This window comes from Marmota monax, unplaced genomic scaffold, assembly GCF_021218885.2.
Source record: "Marmota monax isolate L192 unplaced genomic scaffold, Marmota_monax_Labrador192_F-V1.1 WCK01_AAM20220418_F8-fsc00037, whole genome shotgun sequence".
NCBI classification, from domain to species: Eukaryota; Metazoa; Chordata; class Mammalia; order Rodentia; family Sciuridae; genus Marmota; species Marmota monax.
This window is the reverse complement of record NW_026693245.1, coordinates 1,660,144-1,685,165: the sequence shown is the minus strand read 5'-3', so window position 1 is coordinate 1,685,165 and position 25,022 is coordinate 1,660,144. Positions and strand designations below refer to the sequence as shown.

At 42.3% G+C, this 25,022-nt stretch overlaps 1 protein-coding gene across 1 annotated transcript in view; it reads right to left on the bottom strand.

Annotated features, from left to right (window-relative positions):
* The window catches only part of Myo10 (myosin X), a 204,821-nt gene that overhangs the window by 8,975 nt on the left and 170,824 nt on the right, over positions 1-25,022 (bottom strand). The window contains exons 23-35 of the mRNA XM_046456288.2: positions 23,770-24,003; positions 23,079-23,124; positions 21,526-22,392; positions 20,601-20,724; positions 16,726-16,969; positions 12,130-12,225; positions 9,157-9,250; positions 8,342-8,397; positions 6,176-6,318; positions 5,390-5,584; positions 4,278-4,435; positions 1,685-1,808; positions 601-898 (exon numbers count right to left, since the gene is read on the bottom strand). Coding sequence (XP_046312244.1) covers positions 601-898; positions 1,685-1,808; positions 4,278-4,435; positions 5,390-5,584; positions 6,176-6,318; positions 8,342-8,397; positions 9,157-9,250; positions 12,130-12,225; positions 16,726-16,969; positions 20,601-20,724; positions 21,526-22,392; positions 23,079-23,124; positions 23,770-24,003 — 2,679 coding nt within the window. The remainder of the gene's footprint in view (positions 1-600; positions 899-1,684; positions 1,809-4,277; positions 4,436-5,389; positions 5,585-6,175; positions 6,319-8,341; positions 8,398-9,156; positions 9,251-12,129; positions 12,226-16,725; positions 16,970-20,600; positions 20,725-21,525; positions 22,393-23,078; positions 23,125-23,769; positions 24,004-25,022) is intronic.

The following is a 25,022-nucleotide window of genomic DNA, read 5'->3' as shown; positions in this document are numbered from 1 at the left end:
TAGATTGAACTACATAAGGTAACAGATGGGTTTATCTGCTAAATAATAACCATATTTCTATATATTTTTTTTAGATTTTTTTTAGTTGTTGATGGTCCTTTATTTTATCTGCTTATTTACATGTGGTGCTGGAAATTGAATGCAGTGCCTCACGCATACAAGGTAAGCGCTCTACTGCTGAGTTACAATTCCAGCCCCCCATTTTACTGTTGAATGTATCCAATTAAATTAAACTATTTATAAATCTCAGACACAATAAAATTTATTAATAGCAAGTATAAAATAAAATTCTTAAACATTTTTTAAAAACTTAAATCAGATTGTTTTCTACTTGATTGGCCTGAAATAAATATCCAAGTTGGTTTTTCTGTTTCTGTAATTAAATGTACCCAATATCCTACACATGAGGACGCTACATCAAAGTGACCTGGTCCCTGTCATGGCCTTGCATGACCTGAAGAAAGGACATCTGCATCCTATGAGCTTGCTGAAGCAGACCAAAGGGTGCCTGCCTACAGAGTGCTCTTTGTCAGAACTGGGACTGCCCCTCTCCCCACTCGTGAAACAGTTCCTGCTCACCTCATAGCCCCTGGGCATTACCTTTTCAGATGGAACTTGAGATACTTGAGAATCCCTCGGCTGGGCAGGAAGGTGCAGCTGAGGCAAGTCAGGATCTGCCAGCTGTACAGGTTGCCCACGCTGCCAGGATGGGGCACTTTGTTGGTCTGCTTGATGAGCTGGCAGTACAGCTCATCCCGCAGAGGCCGGAGGTCATGCCCTGTCTGCAGGATGCCCTGGATTATTGGGATAGGGTCGGACATGGATTCCAGTTGTTGGAGGGAATTGAATATCTTGATGGCTTCATCCTGAAGGGTTGTGTAGCCTTTGTCTTTGAGCACTAGGAAAAGCAACAAAACGGATGTCTCAAAGGGGTATGACGCAGACAAGAGGAAGGAATGAATGGAGACAGCCACTTCCTGATACAGTGCCCACCCTGTGCCCCACACTTTAGAATCAGTTGAACAAAGCAGCAAAACACAGGTGGGTAAGGCACACTGTTTTGTTATACATATTTTTAGTACATAAAATGCTTACTTAAAAGATAGCCTATGGGACTGGGGTTGTGGTTCAGTGGTAGAGTGCTTGCCTATCATGTGTGAGGCACTGGGCTCCATTCTCAGCACCACATATAAATAAACAAAGTCCATTGACAACTTAACAAAAAAAGTAGTCTATGGCTGAACAGGTTCTGTGCTTAGAATGCAAAATCGTTTAGGATCTGCTTATCTGGTATTGATGCACCTCAACATAATGATGAGGTTACATTCTGATAAACCCATGTAACTTAAGTTGAAAATGCATTTAATGCACCTGGATACAAACTATCTTGCTTAAAAGTGTGCTCCAAATACATGTACACGAGCCTACATTTGAGCAAAATCATCTAACATAGGCCTGTTTCATTGTAAGGTGTTGATTTAATTTACTGAGAGTTCATGTAGAGTGCTGGCATCTTGAGTCCCTTTAAATCTTACTATAGCCCTCGTACCTCTAAAACCAAACTCTGAGATCCCCATTCATGATGACTAAGTATCTGAGTTAGACGCTAAGTTGTTAGAGCTCAGAGTTATTAGGGAAAAAATAAAATCACAGCCCCTGAGGTCCGATGGGATTCTGGACTTACAGTTGAGATTGATGTCCCCATAGGGGAGGGGCAAGAGCGGGGAGTGCAGGGGGTGGTGGGTGTATCGCAGGATGGGGTTCCGCTTATAAATCTGCTCCACTACATCAGAGTTCAGGCAGTTCTCCTTGAAAATAAAGAAGTCATTATGAGAAAGAAAGCAAAAATATACACCTAAGTGAAGAGAATCAACAGTAATTTTCCATATATAACAAAAAATCTCCAACATCCACAACAAGTTTAATGGGGCAATGCCGGTGGGAAGCTAGAGCTGATCATTGTAAAGAGAAAGAGAACCATGATGTGGTTTAAGGACAAAACACAAAAATACCTCCTTGCATAGCTCACTCTATTTTATGTGTACATATCATCCCCTTGCTAAAAATGTCCCCTTGGAGATTATATATACTTAAGAAAATTAATTTAAACTTCTCTTCCTAATGATTTGCCCATCAATCATGTGATCTCTATTTATAATTCATTCTTAAAAATATTTTTTAGTTGTTGAAGGACTTTTATTTTATTTATTTGTACATGGTGCTGAGAATTGAACCCAATGCCTCACACTAGACAAGCGCTCTTCCACTGAGCTACAACCCCAGCTCTTACAATTCATTTTTTAAAAACTTTTTATTTTATTTATTTATGTGGTGCTGAGGATTGAACCCAGTGGCGAGATAAGCACTCCACCACTGAGCTACAATCCCAGCCCTTATAATTCATTTTAAAAATATCCCTTGCTAGTTATTCCCCCCGCCCCCGCCCCAGTACTGGGGATGAAAGCCAGGGCCTTACCACATACTAGTTCTTTTTTTTTTTTGAACCCAGGAGTGCTTAAGCACTGAGCCATATCCCCAGCCCTTTTGATCTTCTGTTTTGTAACAGGGTCTCTCGCTAAGTTGTTTGAACTTGCAATCCTCCCGCCTCAGCCTCCTAAACTGGGATTACAGGTGTGCACCACTGTGCCCAGCTTTGTGCTAGTTCTTGTTTTTTTTTTTAGTACCTTTATTTCATTTATTTATTTTTATGTGGTGCTGAGGATCGAACCCAGCGCCTCACATGTGCTAGGGGAGCGGTCTACTGCTAAGCTACAACCCCAGCCCTCTTTGCTAGTTCTTAATTGTTTTTTTGAATCCTCTCTATACCTGAAAACTATACATGTTCATGTGTTCCTGGGAAAACTCTTCCTTTCTATGCCTGCCCTGAAAATTAAGAGACCTTCTCATAGAATTAGATCGTGTACTGATGCTCCTAAAATGTTAATCTGGAATATGAAAAAGCTAAGTTATTTTTAGAGCTTTAAATAAACAGAAAAGTTGGAGGAGTGGTGATGACTCATTCTTTCGTGGCAGTTTCATTTCCACTATGAAACTTTTTCAAATAGCACTCAGTTTGAAGGCCAGAAGAAAAAATTTTAATTACTTTTAAAATTTTCTGTGGACTTAAATTAGGATAACTGTCTCATTTCTTAAGCAGCATTATTTCATATCTGGAAAATTCTATTTATTCTTTGAATGCCTGAATTCATAATTAGAGAATATAAAAATAGATATGATACAGCTTTGAAAAGACAGTGTAGCTGATATGTGATTTCTTTTTTCACTGCTTTTTCAAAAGAAACCTTCAAGAAATAATTTTTTTTTTTTTAAACTCAAAAATGAGGTGATTTATATCTAGCATCCTGGGTTCCATGGAACACTTTGAAATGTTAGAGAAAAATTTGTTAGAATTTGGATCTAAATGCCTACAAACATCACTTTGGACCGAGGAGGCTAATGTTAGCCACACATCAGCCCCTCTTCCTCTCCACAAAGGCAGCATTTGCCACCTGAATCCCAATGACTGATTGTCTTTGACGTACATCAGTAAAACACCGCCTCACCACCGTTCTCCCGTCTTTCCTGCCACAGCACCAGCTTTTCTCCTTGCCCTGGGAATCTGCCTGCACGGGGAACCGTAGTCGTCAACAGGATCCCTTTGACTTGGTTCTGTGCCAGAGACTGTCAGCTCTGTGAGCAGAGCAACCAGAACATCCATGTCTCCATTTCCACTCTTGCCCATGGCTGAATCATTGATTCCTTCAACTGACATACATTTACTGAGCCACTAAACTTATATAAACAGGACATTACAACTTGACATAAAATCAATGTTAATCCAGAGACATGGAGCTTCTGGGCACTAGGAGGCACCTGTCAGGGATCCTGAGTTCTAAACCAATCTGGGCTCTTCATGAACCTACTTCTGTGGTCTAGAAACTGCGCAGCCAGGGTAGAGTTGTGGTCTTACTCCTAGAAGGTCCCAACTGGAGCTGAGGTGAAACCTGGTCAGGACCCAGATCACGCACACGGCTGTGGCCAGGAGGCCCTTCAGTCCTTGTGCCTACTGAGACCAACATCTAGGCTTTTGTCAGCTGCAGCATCCGGCACCTCCCTAAAAGCAAAATGTTTTTACTGTAATATTTTCACTTAAAATCTTGCATTTAGATTCCTAACTCCAGATTAACCAAGCACTAATTTTGGCTGCACTGGCCTACACTATGGTCTTAATGGCTGAGGGCAGCATGTGGGAGCGACTCTCAGCTGCTCTATTTTACCTTGATATCCTGGATCAGCTGTTGGGTTGGAGTGTCAATCGGGGCCTTGGCATCTGTCACGTTTTGAATGGCACTGGACCATCTAGTGGCCTCATTGAGCAGCTTGGTGTAGAGCCGGTAACAGTGCTTGCGCCCATAGACAGTGACATTCCAGTAGCCTGCAAGGACAGCAGCAGCATATACACATTGGGGCCAACTCTGTGACCAAGGTGATATTCTTGCACCAGAGCCCCAGAAATTCAGTACCATTAGAAACCTATATTGTGTCAGACCGGGGTCCCTTTAAATTAATTAATGATTTAATTCAATAACACTTGATAAATGCTACATGTGACTGGCACTCAGTAATCAATGACACATTAAAAAATATGGAGATTTCAGTAAAGAGGGAAAGATAAAACTCAGATTTACAGACGTAAACTGTAACGTTTCCTTTTAAAGAGCAGCAGGTATAGACCAGTGTTCATTTCTAGGCTCTAGAATGAACTGAGACCCTTCCTTGGATTTTGACTTTCCATCCCCATTGGCCACCCACCCAGCTCTCCCTTCTACAGAGGACAAGGAACTAAGTGGTGTGCATGGCACAGAGATCACCTGACCCACCCAGACCTGTGTGACTATGTTTAAAAAGCACAAAATCACAACTGGAAACAAAAATCAAAGTAAGTAATCTTCCAGAACACCTTGTAATTCTCCAAATTAGAAGAAAAACAAAATGAAGAAACCCCTCTATGTTTATATGCTGCTCCTCCTGCTCTAGGAAGGCAGGATTTATCTTTTGTAGGTTGCACGCCCCTTACGGCACAATGATGAAAAGGACAAAAACACAAATGTGATCAGTGTGCTCTGTGTCCATCTACACTTTCTTGTCCTTATCAGTCTTTCTATACCTCTGTAAATCAAATCTGTTTACTATGGCTTAAATATGACATGCTTGAATAGCTGACTATAGCCAGCCTCAGAGATAACTCAAGAGCAAAGTTCCTTTTGGGGGAGGGGGATGAAAGTACACACAGTACCTAGGAATCCCACTCCTCTGCTTGGAGCAAGCCCAAGCCTTGTGATCTGACTTCCTGAGTCCCAGGACAGTTTCCAGTCCACAGCCCGGTTACCTGTCTCTTTGAATATCTTCTCGTCCGGTGGCACGACAGAGCAGAGGCTGTTGAGGACCAGGGTGCCCAGCTTCAGGGCGTTCTTCTCTGAGCTCTTGTAGTAATCCAGGGAGTTGTGGGTCAGGACAAACCACCGCTTCTTCAGCTTCAGTGATGACGTCTTAGGACTGTTCTTCACTTCTTTGTGTAACCACCCTGGAGAGAAAGATTCAAATGTGAATTAAAAACTATAGGCCATGGTGTGGTTCAGCAGTAGAGCACTTTTACAGCATACACAGGCCCCAGGTACCATCCCTAACACTGAAAAGTGAAAACAAAACTTTTTGAAGAGCCAGGTGTGGTGGTGCACGCTTGTAATCTCAGTGGCTTAGGAGGCAGGAGGATGTCAAGTTCAAAGCCAGCCTCAGCAAAAGCAAGGCACTAAGCCACTCAGTAAGACGCTGTCTCTAAATAAAATATAAAAAAGGGCTGAAGATGTTGCTCAGTGGTTACGTGCCCCTGTATTCAATTCCTAGTACCAAAAAAATTAAAATCATTAAAAAATAAAAATTAAAAAAAAATTTTTTTTTAAGAGAAACCCAAGTACCACACAATCATTTGTATAACACAAAGGGGCTGCATTTCTACCTGCTAGGAAATGGCCATGATCTTTGCTTATTCACATTTAAAAACTTCAAGAGTCAAAGTGACTCAGAAAAGTTGCTCAGAGTGGAAATGATGCAGGTATCTACACAAAGGAAAATAGACGTCTAGAAAAAAGACAGTGCAAGTATGCAGGGCAATCACCTCTCACTATAAATTCCTGGCCCTCCACTCTGGTGTCCCCCTTGGATCTCTGCAGCAGCGTTATCCAGTGGTGCATCTCCTCTGGCGTGTCTGCGTTGCAATGGAGCACCCGGTTGGCCGTGATGATCACAAATGAATTGGGTCTGAGTGACAGGGGAGAGGGAAGCACAGCCTGTTAGCTCTACTGTCAGCATCATCTCCCTGGGCACCAAAACTAAATGCCTTTTTCCTGGCTTATGGGTCACAGGGAGAAACACTGTTATGCTATTTGTATTTTTTGTATTAAGGCAAACTTTGCTCATTTCTGCAGGATTTATTTTATTCATCATTAACCTTTAAACTTGGAGGAACACATTCATTCCAAAGGTCCTTGGAGGGAAAACATTTCTTCATGCAAAACTTTCCAGATGAAACTCAGTTCCGGAAAGGCTAAATAAGGTGACTATGGGGGAAATTTTTTTTTTTGATGTTTCTCCAAAGTCAATTTCTTTTTGCCTCTGGATATTGCCTTGGATAGTATTTCTGCGGGTCAGGAATGAGCATTAGACATTGGTAAGAGGATCAGTAAATACGTGTAAATGGAACATCTTATGCACTTGGTATGCTTGGTACAAAAAGCCAGCTGGGTCCATGTTTCCAAAGCAATCCAACAAGGGTGCATCTCTCAGTGGGGATAAAGTGATAATGGAAATTTACTTGTCATACTCAGCTCTTCTTCTGTGACAAAGCTCTGAATTGCTCATGAGCCTATGTTCACACTTAATTCCTATACCTAACTGCTTAAACTAATGAATTTGACCTCACCCTCTCATGTGTTCAAGTGCTTACCACAGTGAAATACTACTGAAGTTCAAGAAACAGAAGATTCATTGAACTGTAATAGTCAGGGAATTCAATACAAAAAGGTTGGACTTAAGGTCCCCCTAAAAATAAACATAAAAAGCCCCCCCCCACCCCCCCTGAGAAGGGAAAAGTTTGGGCAGTTGAAGAGAGAAAAATCTGAGCAAGATGTCAAGTTCGCAGCATGGACCATCATGTGCCCAGTAAGGGGATGTGAGAGAAGAGGAGGCAGATTAGGTAAGCGGGGAGGTTTAAGCACTGCAGTGAGAACCTGGCCCCAATGACTGTCAATGCGCTCCTGTTACAGATTACATATTCCCCTTATGCTGCTGCTGTTTTAAAGTGACTGTCTAGTGAATCTTTAAGAAGGTGCAGGTTCACTCCTGAAAACAAAGGGTCCATAGTTAGAAGGGCTGTGTTAGTGGTAGGATGATGGAGGACCTCCCACACCCACCAAGCTCAAATCCTGCTCCTGCCCAGTAGACACTATATTTGTTGTCAATTTTAATACACTCATATTCACATTCTGGCTATCTTACTAAAAGCATTAGTCAGTTTTGATTCTGACTCTGGCCCTAGAGCCACTTTTACTGAAGACCAAGAACAGAATTTACAAGCAGCAAAACAATAAACAATAAACAAAACTCACTAGGTACAAAGACTGTAAAGATGATTTGCCTTAAAAAAGCAAAACCTACAGCTGAGTGTGGTGGCACACATGTACAATCCCAGTGACCTGGGAGGCCTAGGCAGGAGAATCACAAGTTTGAGGCCAGCCTCAGCAACTCAGCGAAGCCCTGCCTCAAAATTAAAAATGGGAAAAAGATGGGGTTGTTGATCAGTGCTAAGGCACCTTGTACAAAATCAGATACCCCAAACATGTTACTTTAAGGGCACAGAGAAAGCAGAAATGTCAAAAAAAGGAAATGTTTGTGGTTTTATTTATTAAAGTTCTATATTTACATTGACATAAAAATCCTTTTCAAATTTAGTAAAATATAGAAGTATACCCTCCTTATGAGGAAACAGCATTTTCTCAATCAGTGATTTTTTTTTCCATATGAATCCAAAGTTTGTCCTTCCAACCAAATAAAGAATATTCCCCTTATGCTGCTGCTGTTTTAAAGTGACTGTCTAAATTAGGTCTCCACTGCTTCCATCTGCACTCCAAAGACAGCCAGGAGGTGATGTAAAACTGGATACCAAAAAGGAAAACTTTGGATTATGGGAAATGCCAAGCCCTGTGGTGCCACGATGCAGTGAAGGGGGTAGTGGCCAGGCACAGGATCTGTGGGCACTTGCAAGTGCTTGGTCATCTGAACTTACCTGTCGGGGCTGTCGGAGGCGCACACGGAATCAATTAGTCCCACATCCAAGGTGCCCTGGGAAGGAGCAAGGAGTAGCCAAAGTGAGAGAACATCAAGGTGGGGCACATGGAATAGCAACATCCCTAGACGACTCCCTCAATCAGCAAACCAAAGAGATACCTTCTTTTTTAATTAACTGCAAAATAACCATTATTGAGGAGAGGTCCCTTTGGCTTAGTGAGTATGGTCAGCCGAGACAGGCAGATTCTACAGGCCTTTCCTTAAAAGTGTTGTGAATTAACCATTGCCTCACATTCTCAAAATATCTTCAGTGAAGAACATTCATGAACTTCTTTCAGCAGTATATGTGTTCTGATTTTTTGCTATATTTTACTACATTTTACACTTAACTCTGCTAAGATATTTTATTTGATTTCAAGTTCTTCTTCTGAGGAAATAATTTTTTCTTATAAACTAGTATTTTATAACTTTGTGTCTGGGATCGAGACAGAAAACAATTTTGGAATTCGCCTAGTCCTTTGAAGAAAAAGTCTCATATGCTTCCAAGATGTCATAAAAATTGTAATTTTTTTTTGTTCCTTTAAAGGTCTGAGGTAGGAAAATTAAAATACATTACATTTCTAACCATCTGTAACTTTCTGTTTTATTTCTATGCATAATTTTTAACCTAAATGGTTTTGTTTTTCCCTTTAATTATTATACTTTTATTTTAAAAGATTATCTAGAAATTCCTGGTCCTGTCCTTTTTGCATCCTGATTGCCTTTCCCTTGCCCCTACGGAACACCCCACCTCCACCCCCAGTGCTCACACACCACGGCATTCTGTGGGTTTGCCTGCTCGTCGTGCATCTCCCGGATCTCCTGGTCCGTGGACGAGTGGACCTGACTCAGCACGCTGAACCACTGGCTGTGGAGAGAGGACAGCTGTCAGGGGCAGCCAAGGGTTGGACTAGCAAAGCAATGGTGCCCTTTTCCATGTTCTCTGTGGAAATATCATCTCCTCCAAGCACCTTTGATTCAAATTTGCCTTCTTCTCCTTAGGGAAATGTGGGATTCACTCTACCAAGGGGAAAGTTCAAAAAAGCAGCCAAAGCACCTTTAAGTATCATGTGTTCTGATGTCTATTGAAGACCTCTCCTCAAAATCCCCACAGACATCTGATGTTGGTATGTTCCTTGAGAAACTGTCAGTAAATAATGAAATACATACTTCTACCTAAAATACTTAAATCAAGGACATTTACTGAATCTTACGTATACCCTAGAGGTCAATCAGGCTCCTTCCCTGTCTTGAAAATAAATTACAAGGTTAAGAAGGTCAATACTATAACTAAGCCCATTTAAGCACAGCACTGGGTATTTGTTCTCTACTCCTTAAATACTCCAGTACTTCTATTTAAGTGAATAAAACCGCTGGAGAGTGGGAAAGAAGAAAAAAATAGCTTAAAGTAGAAAGCAGAAAGTTATTTCCACCAGATAACTCGCCCATCTTCATTTCAAATGAGATTTCTCACTTCAAGCCTCACCATAAACAGAAAGTAAGGAAAAATATTTGTGAACTTCAGAAAAATCAGGACATGCACGAGGAAAAAGATCACTAATGGCTATCTATTCATTTAGCATTAAGCAACTACAGCATGTGAGAAGTTACAAGTAAGAGAGAAGCTATGTCATCATCCTCCTACTAAGGGTTTGCAAACATATTATATGTGTGCCCCTACTAAATAATACAGAAGGGTAAGTACCTGGTATGCAATGGGATATTTAAGTGAAAAAATAACACCCACAAATAAAGATTAGGCCGTATAGCAAAGAATTAAAATCTATCTCCTGTAATTCCTGGAGGAGAAAACGTGAATAAGATCTTAAAAACATTCAATCTGAACAACAGCTTAGGGAGACCAAGAAAAGCAGCTTAAGATGGACTTGCCCCGTCAAATGCTGGTGAAGCAGAAGGCAACCCTCTAGTCATCTCTGAGCTTAAAAATTCCCTAAATCAAAATTGTAAAATATATAAACTCAAGATGTGTGCCACATGCACACACATATACTAAGAGGAAAAACGTGCAATCTGTACAGATGCTCTTAAACTTATAAAATTTCTTCACTGAATCAAGTTATAACTTGGAGTCCAAAAGAGAATTTTTAAAAATGTGTTCCACTGGTCAGGGGAAAAAGTCCTTGGCTAAAATATCCCAGATGCTAAATTTAGCAGGTTCATTACAGCATAAAACAGACAGGACAGCTGCCAAACGCTGGGTCTATAATTCAGCTAAAAAGCTGTGGGCACTCCCTGGACCGCAAAAAACCACACGAGGTCTCTAGGAGTCCCAGACGGAATGATGGTGCTGTAATTTCAGGTTTGCTTGTTTTTCCAGTTTGTGTTATAATTTATGAGTCAAACCAGGGTTTCAGTTTGTTCCCATGGGAAGAATTACTTTCTGGTGTCTTTACCCTTAGTGTTACTATCGAGAGGTTATATTGACTTAAAAACATTCAAAGGGCAAAGGGTAGTGAGAAGCCCTGAGAACTCAGAGGGTTCTAGTGACTTCTGGGATGAGAACTGAAGAATAATACATAGGCCATTGGATGTTACCCTCATAAATTGGAACCTAGAGCTGCCCAGAATTGATGACAGTCACCTCCAACATAACCCTACAAAGAAGCAGAATGGATGGGACAGTGACTCCACTGAGTCACACTTACTATGTGACCTTGTGATGTCTCACTGAAAAGCAAAAAGTTCTTCTGAACTTTGTGCTCCATGTCCTCAGCATTCCAACATGGAAACCAGAGGTCCAGAAACAGAGGCAACTTGCCCCAGCCAATAGGGAAATCCTTTCTTGTCTCAATCAAAATTCAAACTCCTTAAGAAAGAAATGTAGGAATTCTAATGCCTCCATCAATAGAACAAAGCTTGCCTTATAAGCTGGGCGTGGTAATCCCAGCGGCTTGGGAGGCTAAGTCAGGAGGATCACAAGTTCAAAGCCAGCCTTAGCAATGGCGAGGAGCTAAGCAACTCAGTGAGACCCTGTTTCTAACTAAAAATACAAAATAGGGCTATGGATGTGGCTCAGTGGTTGAGTGCCTTGAGTTCAATCCCCAGCACCCCCCCTACCAAAAATAAGGAAAAAAGAAAAAAAAAACAAGCCTTGCATTACATCTAATTAGAAATTCACTAAGAAGAAAAATGTGCAATCTGTACAGATGCTCGTAAACTTACAAATTTTTTTCCCATACCTTCAACTCTTTCTCTGCAAAGAACAAATAGTGGTAATGATAATACTTAACCCGCTGGACTGCTGGTGAGTTAATATACATGATATACTTAAAATACTGCCTCCTACAGATTTATTTCTACTAACTTAGTATCTTGTCTCTCAAACACTTTAGCACAGAGATTTTTAAAAGCCTCCAATTTCCAAAGCACTATCATTTATTTAAACAGCCCCTGCTTAAATTATGCTTCTGTTCCCTAGATCCTTGTGCACATACAAGCTGTTCGCTTTCAAAGTTGGAAACATCCAGAGAGTGGGCTTTCAGCCTTGTTTACACTCACTATCAGTGACCATAAGAGCCTGAACTAACATAAACAGGAGGGTTGTGCAGGGCACATGAGGACGAAGTTCCAAATCTGTGCTGTGTTTAAAGACTGCAGAACAGAACAAACAGAAAGCCAACTAGAACATCAGTTAAACTTCTCGAACCAGGTGAACAGTGCCCTGTGTGCTGCATATGCCTGTGAGGAAGGACGTGGTTAAAAGAAAGCTGAGAGTGCAGACCCCACCTGGCATCTTCTGGGGATTCCGCAATCAGGTGGAAGGTCCTATCAGCCATAATGATATCAATCCCGTTTTCTTTGTTGGTGTTATCTATGATCTCTCTGCAAAGAAACAAAAGCAATGAATAAAAATCAAGAACACAGAATTTCTAATAAAAAACCAAGAAAAGGAATTTTTATGACTAAGTTGAAACTGTTACTAAAAAACTATATGCAATAGTACCCACTTATCATAGGGAAACCAGATTTCCATGGGTACTGGAAATCAGACTACTGAATCCAAATTATTATGATGACTATTTTTCCTAGGTTGAAGAGTCTTTATCCAAAATGCTTGAAATAAGAAGTGTTTCAGACTTAGGAATATCTGCATGTATATAATGAGATAGATGTCTCAGGGATGAGATGTAAGTCTAAACATGAAGTTCACTTGTGTTTCTTTTACACCTTCCACACACAGCCAGAGTTGTTTATTTTTGGTGTCTGGGGATTGAACCCAGGGCCTCTCACATGCTAAGCCTATAACCTACTACTGTGCTAGACCCTGAGCTCCCTGGAGGTAGTTTATAAAGTATTTTTAGTATATGTTTTGTCTATATTTGACTGTGACCCATCACATGAGGTTGGGTGTGGAATTTTCCACTTGTGGCATCACGTCAGCACTCACAAAGTTTGGAGCATTTTGGATTTGGGGGTTAGAAATGCCCAATCCATACACACATACTTGTGATGAAGCTTAGTTTGTAAATTAGGAACAGTAAGAGATTGACAATAGTAATCAACAATAAGCACAATTCTAACAACATACTATATTAAAAGTTACATAAACAGTCTCTCCCTCAAAATATGAAATTTTCTGTTTAATATTTTCAGATTGCAATCGACCACAGGTAAAATTGTGGAACGTGAAACCAGGATCTGGTGGGACCACTGTACCTATACCAGCCTTTTAAAATTTTTCTCTTAGAAATGATGAAGATTCTTGTGACCTCCAGGGGGAGCCAGGCTCCTCTCTGACCCCAGGAGCAGGGTATGGTGTTGTGTGTGTGGTATCCCTTGGCTTCTCCAGAGAGGGGCCTCTTTTACACAGCCTGTCCAATGCCTTTCCCATTTAGGTTCTAGAGAGGCTTTCCTGTGGCTCCTGTCTGATCTCTTTCCCTACTTTATAATGGCAGCTATGATTTGATGTGTCCCCCAAAGCTCGGGTGTTGAAAACTTAATGCCCAATGCAACAGAGCTGAGGAGAACCTCTTAGGAGGGCTCCCCCCTCATGAATGGATTCATGCTGATCATTAAAAGGCTTGAGGCTGCCAATTAAATCTCTTGGCCTTTTCTCCCCCTCGATCTTGGACTTCTCAGCTATGAGTCAAATAAATTTTTGTTCATTACAAATCACCCAGTCTGAGGTATTCTGCTACAGCAGCCCAAACACACTAAGACAACAGCTTTCCATCCCAGTTAAAGGCCTAGGCTGCTGTCTTGATGCGGTCCACCCAACAGGGACACACTATTTCCACCAGGGGCCACTGGGTGAAGAGAGGCCTTTGGTATTTTTGGATCTCACCATCATCTTGATCTTATCCCTAAACAACTCCTGAGATGCTGGAGGGTGAATTAACAAAATCAGGGTAAAACACAAGCAGATGTTGGCACCAGATCAGAGATGGCAATATATTTGATGGAGAACAGTCTTGGGGATAAAGGCAGCTTGCTTTGACACCTAAAGTAGTAGAGCTGCTCACAGTAAAAACTTAAACAGTCTAACTGGTAGAAAGACCGTTCTAACAAGCATATTGCTATCATCACTGAAACAAGATAAGTATATTCTTTAAAAAAACTAAGATCAGAATTGCAGGCCTCCTCTGGGTGGAAGGACAAATATGACCCAGTGGGTCTAGCAATGGAGCCTCCTGGGCAGGGAGATGATTCCCAGGAAAAACTGACCTGCCTACTGTTCTTGGATGACCCACTTTTCTCTCAGGAACTTGGGTACCTCGTGTAGAAAGTAGGGGTAAGACCTTGTGATCTAGCTGTGAGGCCAAGGTTCTGAACCACAGTGGTCCATCAGAATCCTGGGAAGCACTCATAACACAGGCAGGCCCAGGGACTCAAAAGCTTCCCCGTGTTGGCAGGGCTCCAATCATGCAGCTAGGCTCTAATTCAGGACTCCGCCCAAAGCCTCAAGTTCAAAGTAACAAAGCAAACACTCAGGAGATCTTTGTTTATACAGCTTGAATTGTAAGAGTAGGGAACATCTTCTATCAGAAAGCAAGGAAGGTATTAAAAACTACCAGGATGACATGGGAAAGACAAGGGAACATGGAGAGGCATCCCTGTGAAAAGCTGCAATGACTGAAAACCCACTAAATACATTAAAATGCACGAGCTCAACTGATACTTGGAAAAATAAATGAAATACCCAAAGTTGCCATCAGTGGAGCATGCAGGGGAACCCACTCATCTTCCTGGAAACTGGGGTAAGGGATGGGGTCAAGCATTTATGTTGCCTTGCCTAAACAAACAGTACCTTAGGACCATAACTACCAGATTAGAAGTCTCTCTTGCTAGAAATCTTCTAGGTAATAAATGAGTACAGTTGGCCCTGTGTGTCCATGGTCTGCTCAACAGCAGGTTGAAAATATTCAGAAAAAAGCCTGTACCTGTATTGAACACGTACTTGCTGCTTCTTTACATCATACCCTAAGCAATACAGTATAACTATTTACACGGCATTTATATTTTAGTTATTATTTATAGAGGATGTGTAGTTTACATGCAGATACTGTGCCCTTTTCTACAAGGAACTTGAATTTGGATACCCCTGAGGGGCAGGGTGTTCTGTAACCAACACCCTACAGACTCTGAGGGATGACTACCACCATTCTGTGACCCCTAACAGTCTACAGTCATACCCCTGGATGTACCAGGTCATGTTTGTTGCCCCTGAAGAAATTCATGCTCCTAAGCAACAATTGGAAAGAGACCTGCCATTTATGGAGCACTGGTGTGCAGAAGACCTGAACTGGAAGTCTAACAGCTAATCCACAGAAGAAAAATGAGAATGAAGATCATGTTCAAGAAGGCACTGGCCTGGCACCAGTGAGGCTTGGAAATCAGTGAGCCAATGAAGTTGTTCAGCTGCAGCTAACTAGTGGAAGACAGCATGTGGGGAGTGGGGTGTCTATCAAGCAAGAAACCTAATGTCAACACCTACGACAAAGTCTAGACCTCATTTGGATTCTGATTTTAAGAAAGAAACTATAAAACCAACCTAAACCACCTCCATTTATGAGATAACTGTGGGAAATTGGAACAACTGGAGTTTAATACTGGAAGGTATTTTTTTTTTTTTTTTTAAGTACTAGAGGTTGAGCCCAGTGGTGCTATACCACTGAGCTACATCCTCAGCCCTCTGTATTTTTTATCTGGAGATGGGTTCTCACCAAGTTGCCCAGGCTGGCCTTGAACCTGCAATCCTTATGCCTAAGCCTATACACCTACAAAGGGCTGGGGGTGTGGCCCCAACTATGAAACCATGAAGAGGAACATCACAGTAACCGGGCTGAGAGTGGGCAGTGAGGCTGGCAGGGCTGTGCCATGCTGTGGACACTTGCTGTAGGACTCGCACCTGAATTTCCAAAACACCTAGACTGGTTCCTAGTAAGCCCAAAGAAGCAGCCTGGAAATGTCCAATGTGCTGCTCTGTGCACTCATGATTTGTCCTAAAGCCAATACATAAAGACCTTCCTCTCTGAGTCATTCAACTTTCCATTGCCCATGAGTAATTTTCTGAAGTTGCTGATGCTGGCTGATGAGAAACAACATTTCATTTTTAAGTTGTATGACTTCGGGGTTAATTTGATCTTTCCAAGTTTACTTTACCACTTTCTTAAATATTTATAGTCGCTCAGTTTTGAGTGGAGTACAGCCACAGATCGCTCTTAAACAAGTTTACCTAGTACCTGAGTACCCAAGAAGATAAGGTACCCTTAGCATCAACGATATTTTCTAATAACATTATTTAGTTTTTAACAAAAACAACAGTCCCTTGATAATCCAAAGCCTTGGTTCTCTAAAGGGTGGCTGAGAGAGTGGTTCCATGGGACTCAAAGGCCAGTCTTGTTCCTCTTATTGCTGGGAATGGGAAGGGCTAGCATTGAGGACACAGGTAGAAGATAGATGACCCATTTCACAACACTGGCAGTCTGCTCCCAACTTAGCTAATTAAACTGCTGGCTAATAGCCAGAGCGAGGAAGAATTCAAAGTGCCAAGGTAACCCATGAAAGGACTCTCAACCAACTGCTGCAGATTCACACCATTTTTCCTGCATGCGAACATAATTCCAGTGGGTTAACTGTACATTCAAGGGGCCACCTTCCCAATGAGAGACTTATGTCTGAGCGTAACCACAAAAGGCAAATTATTCACAAAGTCTTAAATTCCTACTAATTCAATGCACTGAACAGAATTATCAGACTCAACACCTAGTGGAGCCTCTTAACTGCAAGAAACGTGCACAAGGGAGCACTCTATCATTTGGCGCAAATTAGCAAGCAGTGCACAGCACCGCCCAAGGGCCACACCCAGGCTCATCTACTTACTTGGCTGTCCTGACTTCCAAGGTGCCCTTGAGCTTCTCCTCGCTGTCATTTTCAAAGTACATGAGCTTGGACTGGCGGAGGACAAACCAGCGCTTCTTCCAGTTTCTCCTGGACAGGGTGGAGGAGCCACCGCCTTTTTTGTGCAGCCATCCTTGCTTGAGGGCCTCCTGCTTGGAGCGGAACCACAGGAAGGTTTCGTCCTTGAGGACACACCAGCGGCGCTTCCAGGAGTTCATTAAGCCACCTGTTGCCCCAAGAGGAAGTTTTAAAGGAAAAGGTTTAAGAAGTCAATCACATGGGACGACAATTTCTGTAACAGGTCTCAAGGCACAGACAGTCTTTAACCTTGCCTGGCTGAGCTGCACTCAGAAACCCTTCACGGAAGGCTGGAGATGCTGGCTCCAGTCTCACAGCAGCTGGGTGCCCCTCCTGACGGACTAAACAGCGCTGACTCACTGAGCTGAGAAGACTGTACGGAGCACACAGAAAGGCAACTAAGAATTGACACTCCCACCCAGGAATGAGTCTAGAACCATTTCTGTGTATGGATAATGGTGGCTTCCAAATGCCCCAAAAAGTGGGGAAGTTATTTTAAGATGGTATCCTTTATATGTTTCCTTCCACATCTGGTCAATGTGGAACAAGAATTCCATCATTTGGTGATAAAGTCTAACAAAGAACAAGAAAATATGGTGTTTGAGGGCGATAGCTCAGTAGCAGAGGGCTTGCCCAGGAGGCCCTGGGTTCAATTCCTAGCACCACAAAATAAATAAATAAAGAATTTAAAAAATATATGGTATACATGTATAAACATGGTTTTTTCAAAGAGCATTATCTGAAAATGGCTTAAAGGAGAAGCTATAAGATGACATTATTAAAAAAAAAAGCCGAGAAATTGGACATTAAAAGAGAAAGTTCAGCTTAAATTTGTGTAGTAGTAAACTTTCTAGCTGAAATTAAAAGAATATGCAGATACTATCTTTCACAGAATTAAAAAAAATTTCAATGTCCTTTCCGCAGGACAATTTTATCTTAGTATTATAGATTCCCTGAGGATGCTTAAGAGTGACATTATACCATGACTGTTTAAAAACCTGTTTTAACTAGTATACTGAAGGACAGAATCTACTTCAACACTTTATTATGAGACTTCCCATATTTCAATCTTTGATCACCCAGTAATAAGAGATATTTGACATGGATAGTTAAATAAGCAAAAATAATACTTTATAGATTGGAAAACGAGATCTTTCCTCAAGGACTGGGACAATGGTTGTGTAACCAACCCTCTGACTAGAACCAACGAGGTGGTGGAAGTCCCCTGGCTTTGCTGCAGTGCACAGATGCCGGCTTTCTTCACCTCTGAAGTGCTCTCTGCTTGTCTGGCTGAGATCCCTGTGTGGTCACACTCCAGAGCTGTTTCCTAACCAACAGCAAACTTGCCAAGGACTCCCAGTGAAACATTATTACTATTTTTTGATTTGTGACTTTAATCTGGGTTTTTCAAAACAAGTCCAAAGGAAAACTGTAGTACAAAGTTGTTCTGTTCGTTAAATGATCGCATTCACCCTCAGCTGTGTCAAAGACAGCATTAGTCGCCACAGCAGCCCTCACCACTGGTGTGGAACCTGTCACTCCTCTGTTCTCAGAAGTACCAGTGATAGCCCTCCCTCGGGATTCTACATGTTCTTCTGATACAGCATCACATAGAGAATTTGATCAATGCTGTTAATTTCCTAACTGCAAACACCTTTAGTAAGCTATTTGGCTGGTGAAACCTCCTCCTTGCCCATGAGTACAAAGTGCTGACTGTATTTTCTTTTTTTATGGTTTCTCTGAAAATTCTGGGCATTATTTTATTCAAGAGTTTGATAAAAATTAATTGATGCTATATTTAATCAGTAATGTACTTTATTAAGAGATACTCCAAAATAGTTACCTCTATGAATTCTGATTTAAATGTTCTACTTTCTACTTTTTCTAATCGTTTAGTTTTAGTCAGACAACAATGTAATAAACCAAAGCCACATAGCCACGTATTTTTAGCTGTTTGCCTGTTTTGTTGCTGTGGTACTGAGGATTGATTCAGGGAGTATTCTACCACTGAGCTACACCCCTAGTCCTTTAGATTATTTATGTTCACACAGGTCTTACTAAGCTGCTCGGGCTGGCCTTGAACTTGTGATCATCCTTCCTCAGCCTCCTGAGTAGCTGGGATTATGTGTGTGCCACTGTGCCCAGCTTCAATGCCAATACTGCAATCAACTGTGATATTATAGGAGATTTTAAAGCAAATTTAGAGAACTAGAAATTAATTTGGGGAAGGAATTATATCAATAAAAAGCTTATATTTATTCTACCTGAGAAATGTCTAAGAAAATCTTTAGATGCCATGATTAAACATTGATTGGATCATTAGGTTCTGATTTGTGATTACATATTTTCCCATATCAGGGGTTCCAATGTGGGTACACGTCTTGATTAAGATCCCCCGTGACTTCAGGCAAGTCTCCCCTAAATCAAACCTGGTGGGGGTTTTGTGAGCACTTTGGATCTGAGGCAGAGGATGAAGAACTTAAAGAGAAGGACTGATATTAATCATCAGACTCCTGTTTTACAAAGGCAGCAGACCTAGCAAAAATAAATCAAATGAAAAGAAAACCACAGGAAAGGCAGAAGAAAATATTAAGGAGGGCAAAAGATGACATATGGAAAAGATAAATATGCCAAGAGCCGAGAAACAAACTGGAAAGGAAAGAAAGCATCCCAAAGCAAAAACTACACAAACAAAAATCAAGAGGAAATAGGGAAAGGAGGCAGAATAAAAGTTTCTCAAGGGAAAGAAGAGGAGAAAATGGAAGAATGAAAGAAGGAAATAGCACTAGAAAAAAAAGTGAAGAAAAGGACTGGAGGGGCTGGGGATATAGCTCAGTTGGTAGAGTGCTTGCCTTGCATGCACAAGGCCCTGGGTTCAATCCCCAGCACCACACACACACATACACACACACACACACACACACACACGGACTAGAGAAGACAAAACACTTGATGGGGGAAAGCAGGAAAAGGAGAGAAAAGAAAGGGCAGCAGAGTCAGACACCACCAGGGGAGGCTGGTTCCTCTTCTGCTCTGTCCCCACGTTCTTGACTTTCCCATCGAGTCCAGGATCATGTGGGAAATGAGGGTTCCCTCTTGGCCACTCAAGTAAAACTCCTACCAAACAGTTTTTCTTTATGCCTTCCCCTGAGGGGCCGGGAGAGCCAGGAATAGGAACAAGGCACGAGTACCAGGTCCTAAGTAAAACATTTTCCAAATGGTATAAGGCTCAGGGTTCCCAAGGGCTAAAGTCTAATATAGTATATTCAGCATTTAATAGCAATTAAAGGAAAATCCTCTTCAGGAAGTGGGTGCTGTAAGCAGTTTAAGCAAACTGTGGCCCTGTCATATCTTTAATCCTTGCTCCCCAGAGCATCACCTTTTTAGGTTCTCTAACACCCTGTGCATGAGGAAATGCAGTCTGTTACTTCTAGCAGTAACAACACACACATTTGTTTTTGTATGTGTGAGAGAAAGAGAATGAGTGAGAGGGGGCAGCAACAGACAGGAGAGAGGGGCTGAAAATGAACTCAGTGGTTGCAAACTCTTTGTCCTATCACTGTGGACCAAACCAGGGGTGCCAGAGCCATGCTCATCATAGCAGGACCACAACCATCCTTAAGCCAACCCAGCACGGTGTTCCCATTTGCTTAAGCCATATAACTCCAAGGAGAGGCACAATGGAGTGGCTTTCCCAGGTCCATCAACCAGTTCAAGGAAGGCAAAATCCATTTCCCACTGCTGTACCCTGGCCCAGGCTCTGGGGCTGTAGGTCATACCTTTCATGTACAGAAAGCTGTGGAAGTAAGGCAGTGTGACACAGCTATACACAGAGTCACGCCGGTAAGAAAGTTCGTCATCTGTATCGAACCTGGAGTCAAAGTCTTCTTCGCTATCTTCAAACTAGAGAAAGAGGAAAAGAGACAGAACATTAATGTTGAGAAAGGATGGAAATCAAGCAATGAAAATGCCAGCATAGGTAAACATCAAAAAATGACAGATCAAAAAGTTCACTCTCAGCTCATAACATTACAATGGAGTGTGGCAAAGGAATTCAGAATAACAAAATACTAATTTTTAAGGTCAAACTGTCAGTTGAACTGAAACCTAAAAAAACAAGATATACTTTAATCCAAAGGCTTGATTCTAAAAAGAGCACTGTTCTTTAAGGGTATAATTTTAATCAAACCATGCAAGAGTTAAATCTCCTTTAAATTACTATGCTAAAACATTTTCAAGTCTTAGAAAGTAAAGACAGCATTTAATGCATGATCAAAGGGGGAAAAATGAAAGTAAACTATAAATAACATTAGAAACTGGAAAGAGCATATTTAAACTCAAAAGTTCCTCCCTTACAACCAGTACAAGATAACATCACATAGTGTGGTGTGGATTGTGAAGTTACTGTAAAGAAAGTTCTCAATATGCCCATGGCTAGTTTGATTCCAGTTTGGGGTGTGTCTGCAGCAAAGCAAACCTAAGGCTCCATTTAAAATGCCTGTTTTCGAAGGTCCTGGGCAAAATTCAGTTCTGGGCTTTGGGCTCCAACCATCACCAGCACATTAAAGTATCACTTATAATTCAAATGGCCTTTGGAAAGAGAAAGGGGTTTAATTACCTTCTTTGGTTCTAGACGTGTGTCTTAAGGGGACAGATGACAAGGGGGTGAGAGGGTGGAGCGCTTCCACATCCCGGGCTACTCACCGAGGACTGCGCCCCTTCGGAGCTGAACCGGTAAGCCCCAGAGCTGTTGTACGTCCCCACGGAGCACCGGTAGTCTGGGGACCACTGGCTGCCATAGGAATTGGAGAAGGTCACGCTGCTGCCAGAGGTGATGGCGCCATCCTCGTAGTCATCCTGGTCGTAGTCATAGTCGCCGTCCGGGGAGGGCAGATCTCCAGTGTTCTGGGGCATGCAGTAGGTGGACTCGCCACTGGACGAGTCATGCACAGAGGGGGCGAGCAGCACCGTGCTGTCTGCGCTGGGGCTGGTGGGCACCACTGTGTCATTCATGTAGGGGTCTTCCTCGGAGGAATCGTCGCTGGTCCGGATGCCACTTGTCCGCTGATCCGAGTGGCCGTGCTCACTGGGGTTGGGGGAGTCCTTGAAGGCGTCATCGTCGGCCTCAAAACCCTCATCCACCTCCTCCTCGGGATAGGGCTGGCTGAAGTTGAAGTTGGGCTTCTCGGCGCTTGCATTCTCGGCAAGTTCACTGAGCTCGCCAGAAAACTCGCTGCCCACGGACAGGGACCGCTCGATGTTCCGCACGCACTCGTCGATCTCGTCGAAGTTGAGGGACTCGAGGAACTCCTGCGCAGCCCGGCACGCCTCGTCCTCCAGGCGCCGGAGCTCCTCATCCCGCAGCTGCTGCAGCTTCTGCAGGGAGGCCTGGGTCAGGGACAGCTCCTGCCGCTCCTTCATGCGCTGCAGGTCCTCAATCTCTTTCTCCAGGCGCAGGATCTCTTCCACCTGCTTGTTTTCCTTCTGCTTCTCCAGCTCCCGGGTCAGTTCGGCTTCCTTGCGACTCTTTTGCAAGGCCGCCAGCTCTCGCTGCTTCCTGGCTTCTTCCTCCTGAATACAATGGGAAGGTAGGTTTTAGAATGTCACACTACCAAAACCCACAAGCATCTTCCTTCTTTGGAACTATGATGAAATATGATCGCCATGACCTGAACTGTGCCTCTGTACTGCTCAACACCTCAGGATGTGACTGTACTTGGAGACAGCACATATAGAGCGGTGAAGGCTCTTAGAGTGGGTCCACATCTGACCTGATGGTGCCCTTATAAGAAGTCATAAGGACACATAGACACCTTGGACGTGCAAACATAGAGGAAAGCCCATGTGAGGACACAGCGAGAAGGTGGCCATCAGCAAGTCCAAGATATGAGGCCTCAGGAAAAACCAAGCCTGATCCTGGACTCCCACCCTCCAAAACTGTAAGAAACTCAGTTTCCATTGTTTAATCCACCCTGTCTGGTATACAATTACATCAATCCTAGCAAATTAACACAGGGTTTTCCTTGGCTTCAAGAAACTATGCTGTTGTGATCACAATAAAATTTGACAACCACAAAGCTTTCCCCAATGGAAACATGTAAGAAAATGAACCATAAACATTTCCTCAAGCTGTTCTTTCCTTCTACCTATCTACCTATCCCCCACCCCCCCACCCCCAGTTTTGATTCCTACACTCAGTGTTTGCAGTGGGAGGGAAGCAAATAAGGGAGAGGCCAAACTGTTACAGTAATCATCACCTGCTGGGCACGGAGCTCTGCTTCTCTTCTCATTCTCTCTTTTTCTCTAAAAATGGAAAAGAGAAAAGAAGATAAAAATCATAATAATTGTAGAATGATTTTTCAGCAAAATCTACTTTTTTTTTTTTTTTTTGGTGGAACCCAGGGCCTTGTTCATGCTAGGTAAGAGCTCTACCACTTAGTTATATCCCCAGTCCAAGATGTAATTTTATTTTTTATTTATTTAGGTACCAGGAATTACACCCAGGGGCACTCAACCACTTAGCCACTTCCCTAACCCTTTTTATTTTTTAATTTTAAGACAGTTTAATTGCTTAAGGCCTTGCTAGTTGCTGAGGCTGGCTTTGAACTTGCAATGCTCCTGTCTCAGCCTCCTGAGTAGCTGGGATTACAGGTGTACACCACCACATCCAGCAAAATGTAACTTTTAAAAAGCTCTGCTAAATGCAAGTTAAGAAATATGAAGAATGTAGCCTCTGCCTTTGGCATGGTCCCTATTCTATGTGTGAACAGAAATATGCACAGAACTGGGCTTCAAATACTGCCAAGGAATTTTACATTCCAGATGCCAAGAATCCCTGTTTGTTTCAATAGTAGGTTCTGCAGTGTCCACTGGGAATTCTTGAGAGAGATTGAGCATAAAACTCAAAATGTGTCCTATTGTTTCATCCAAGGAAGAAAGACATCGCACCTTTCCTCTTCCTCCTGTTTTTTCTTTTCTTCTTCCTCCCGCTTCCTCTTTTCTTCTTGCTCCCGCTTCTCTGCCAGCAGTTGTCTGTAAAGTCTCCGGGCAAGCTGGCCTCTGAGTTGCTTCTGGAACACTATGGCTGCTTTTTTCAGGTGCAAAAATCTCTTCCTTAGAAGGAAGGCTCTATAATTCTTCTGTATTGTCACTACACCACAAAGGACCTTTCTGTATTGCTTTCTGCAAAGGAAAAGAACAGCAGTTGAAGTAATGAGGTGTGAGTTATTCAAATGAGCTTCATTAAGGCTTCAAGACAAGAGGAGAGAACTTAGTTTTGAAATGGTACTCTCATCAGATACTTTCATTAGGAGACTGGAGAGAACAAGGAGGCCCTTTGGCTAAATCAAAACAGAAGAAAACAAAAGAATAATAAACAAAACAAGTAAGAACTCTATCACTATCTTGTCTAAATAAACACAGAACCCCTAACACTGACTTCAAATTGCCCGGCAGGAAGCTGGGTAAACAGAACCCAAGTAGATATGATATATTCTCCTGCTCATATGAAAACAAACAAAGCAAAATACCATCATAGAGAGCACTCTATTTCAGAAAATGCTCTATTTCAGAAAATGTGGTTGTGTGAAGCTTCACGTGGCCCGCTATTACACATAGTGGAGAGAACTAAAATGCAGTTAAAAGGAGGTGCCTCCTTCCCCAAACAACTAGAGAATGCATGGACAAAAATGACACAGGGTGGGCATCCCTCTTCTAAAAACCTGAAACTAGTGCTGACACAATGCTCAAAAAGTTTTGGGTTCTTTATGTGGAGGGCATGCTTAGCATGTGGGAGGCCCTGGGTTTAATCCTTAGCACTGCAACAAAAAGACAATCAGATTCTGGAGCATTTTAGATTTCAGAGTGTCACATTAGAATGCTCAACCAGTACAGTGCATGCAAACATGCCAAAATCCAAAAATTCTGGAATCTGAAATTTTTCTGGTCCCATGCATTTTGGACAAGGTATAGTTAACCTGCAATACCAAAGTAAACAGAGGTGCTGTGGCTTCAGCATAGGATGCAGTGCAACTAGGCAAATAATTTAGGCATCTTGGTAGAATCCTCTAATGAGAATTGCAACCGAGATGTCAAAAAGTGGCATGTACTCTTTCCTGCTTCCGCCCAGGTCAGGCTTACTGGGCTTGGGCTGCTGGTGTGGCTACTTAAGAGGCCTGACCTGGGACACCCCTCCATGCTAA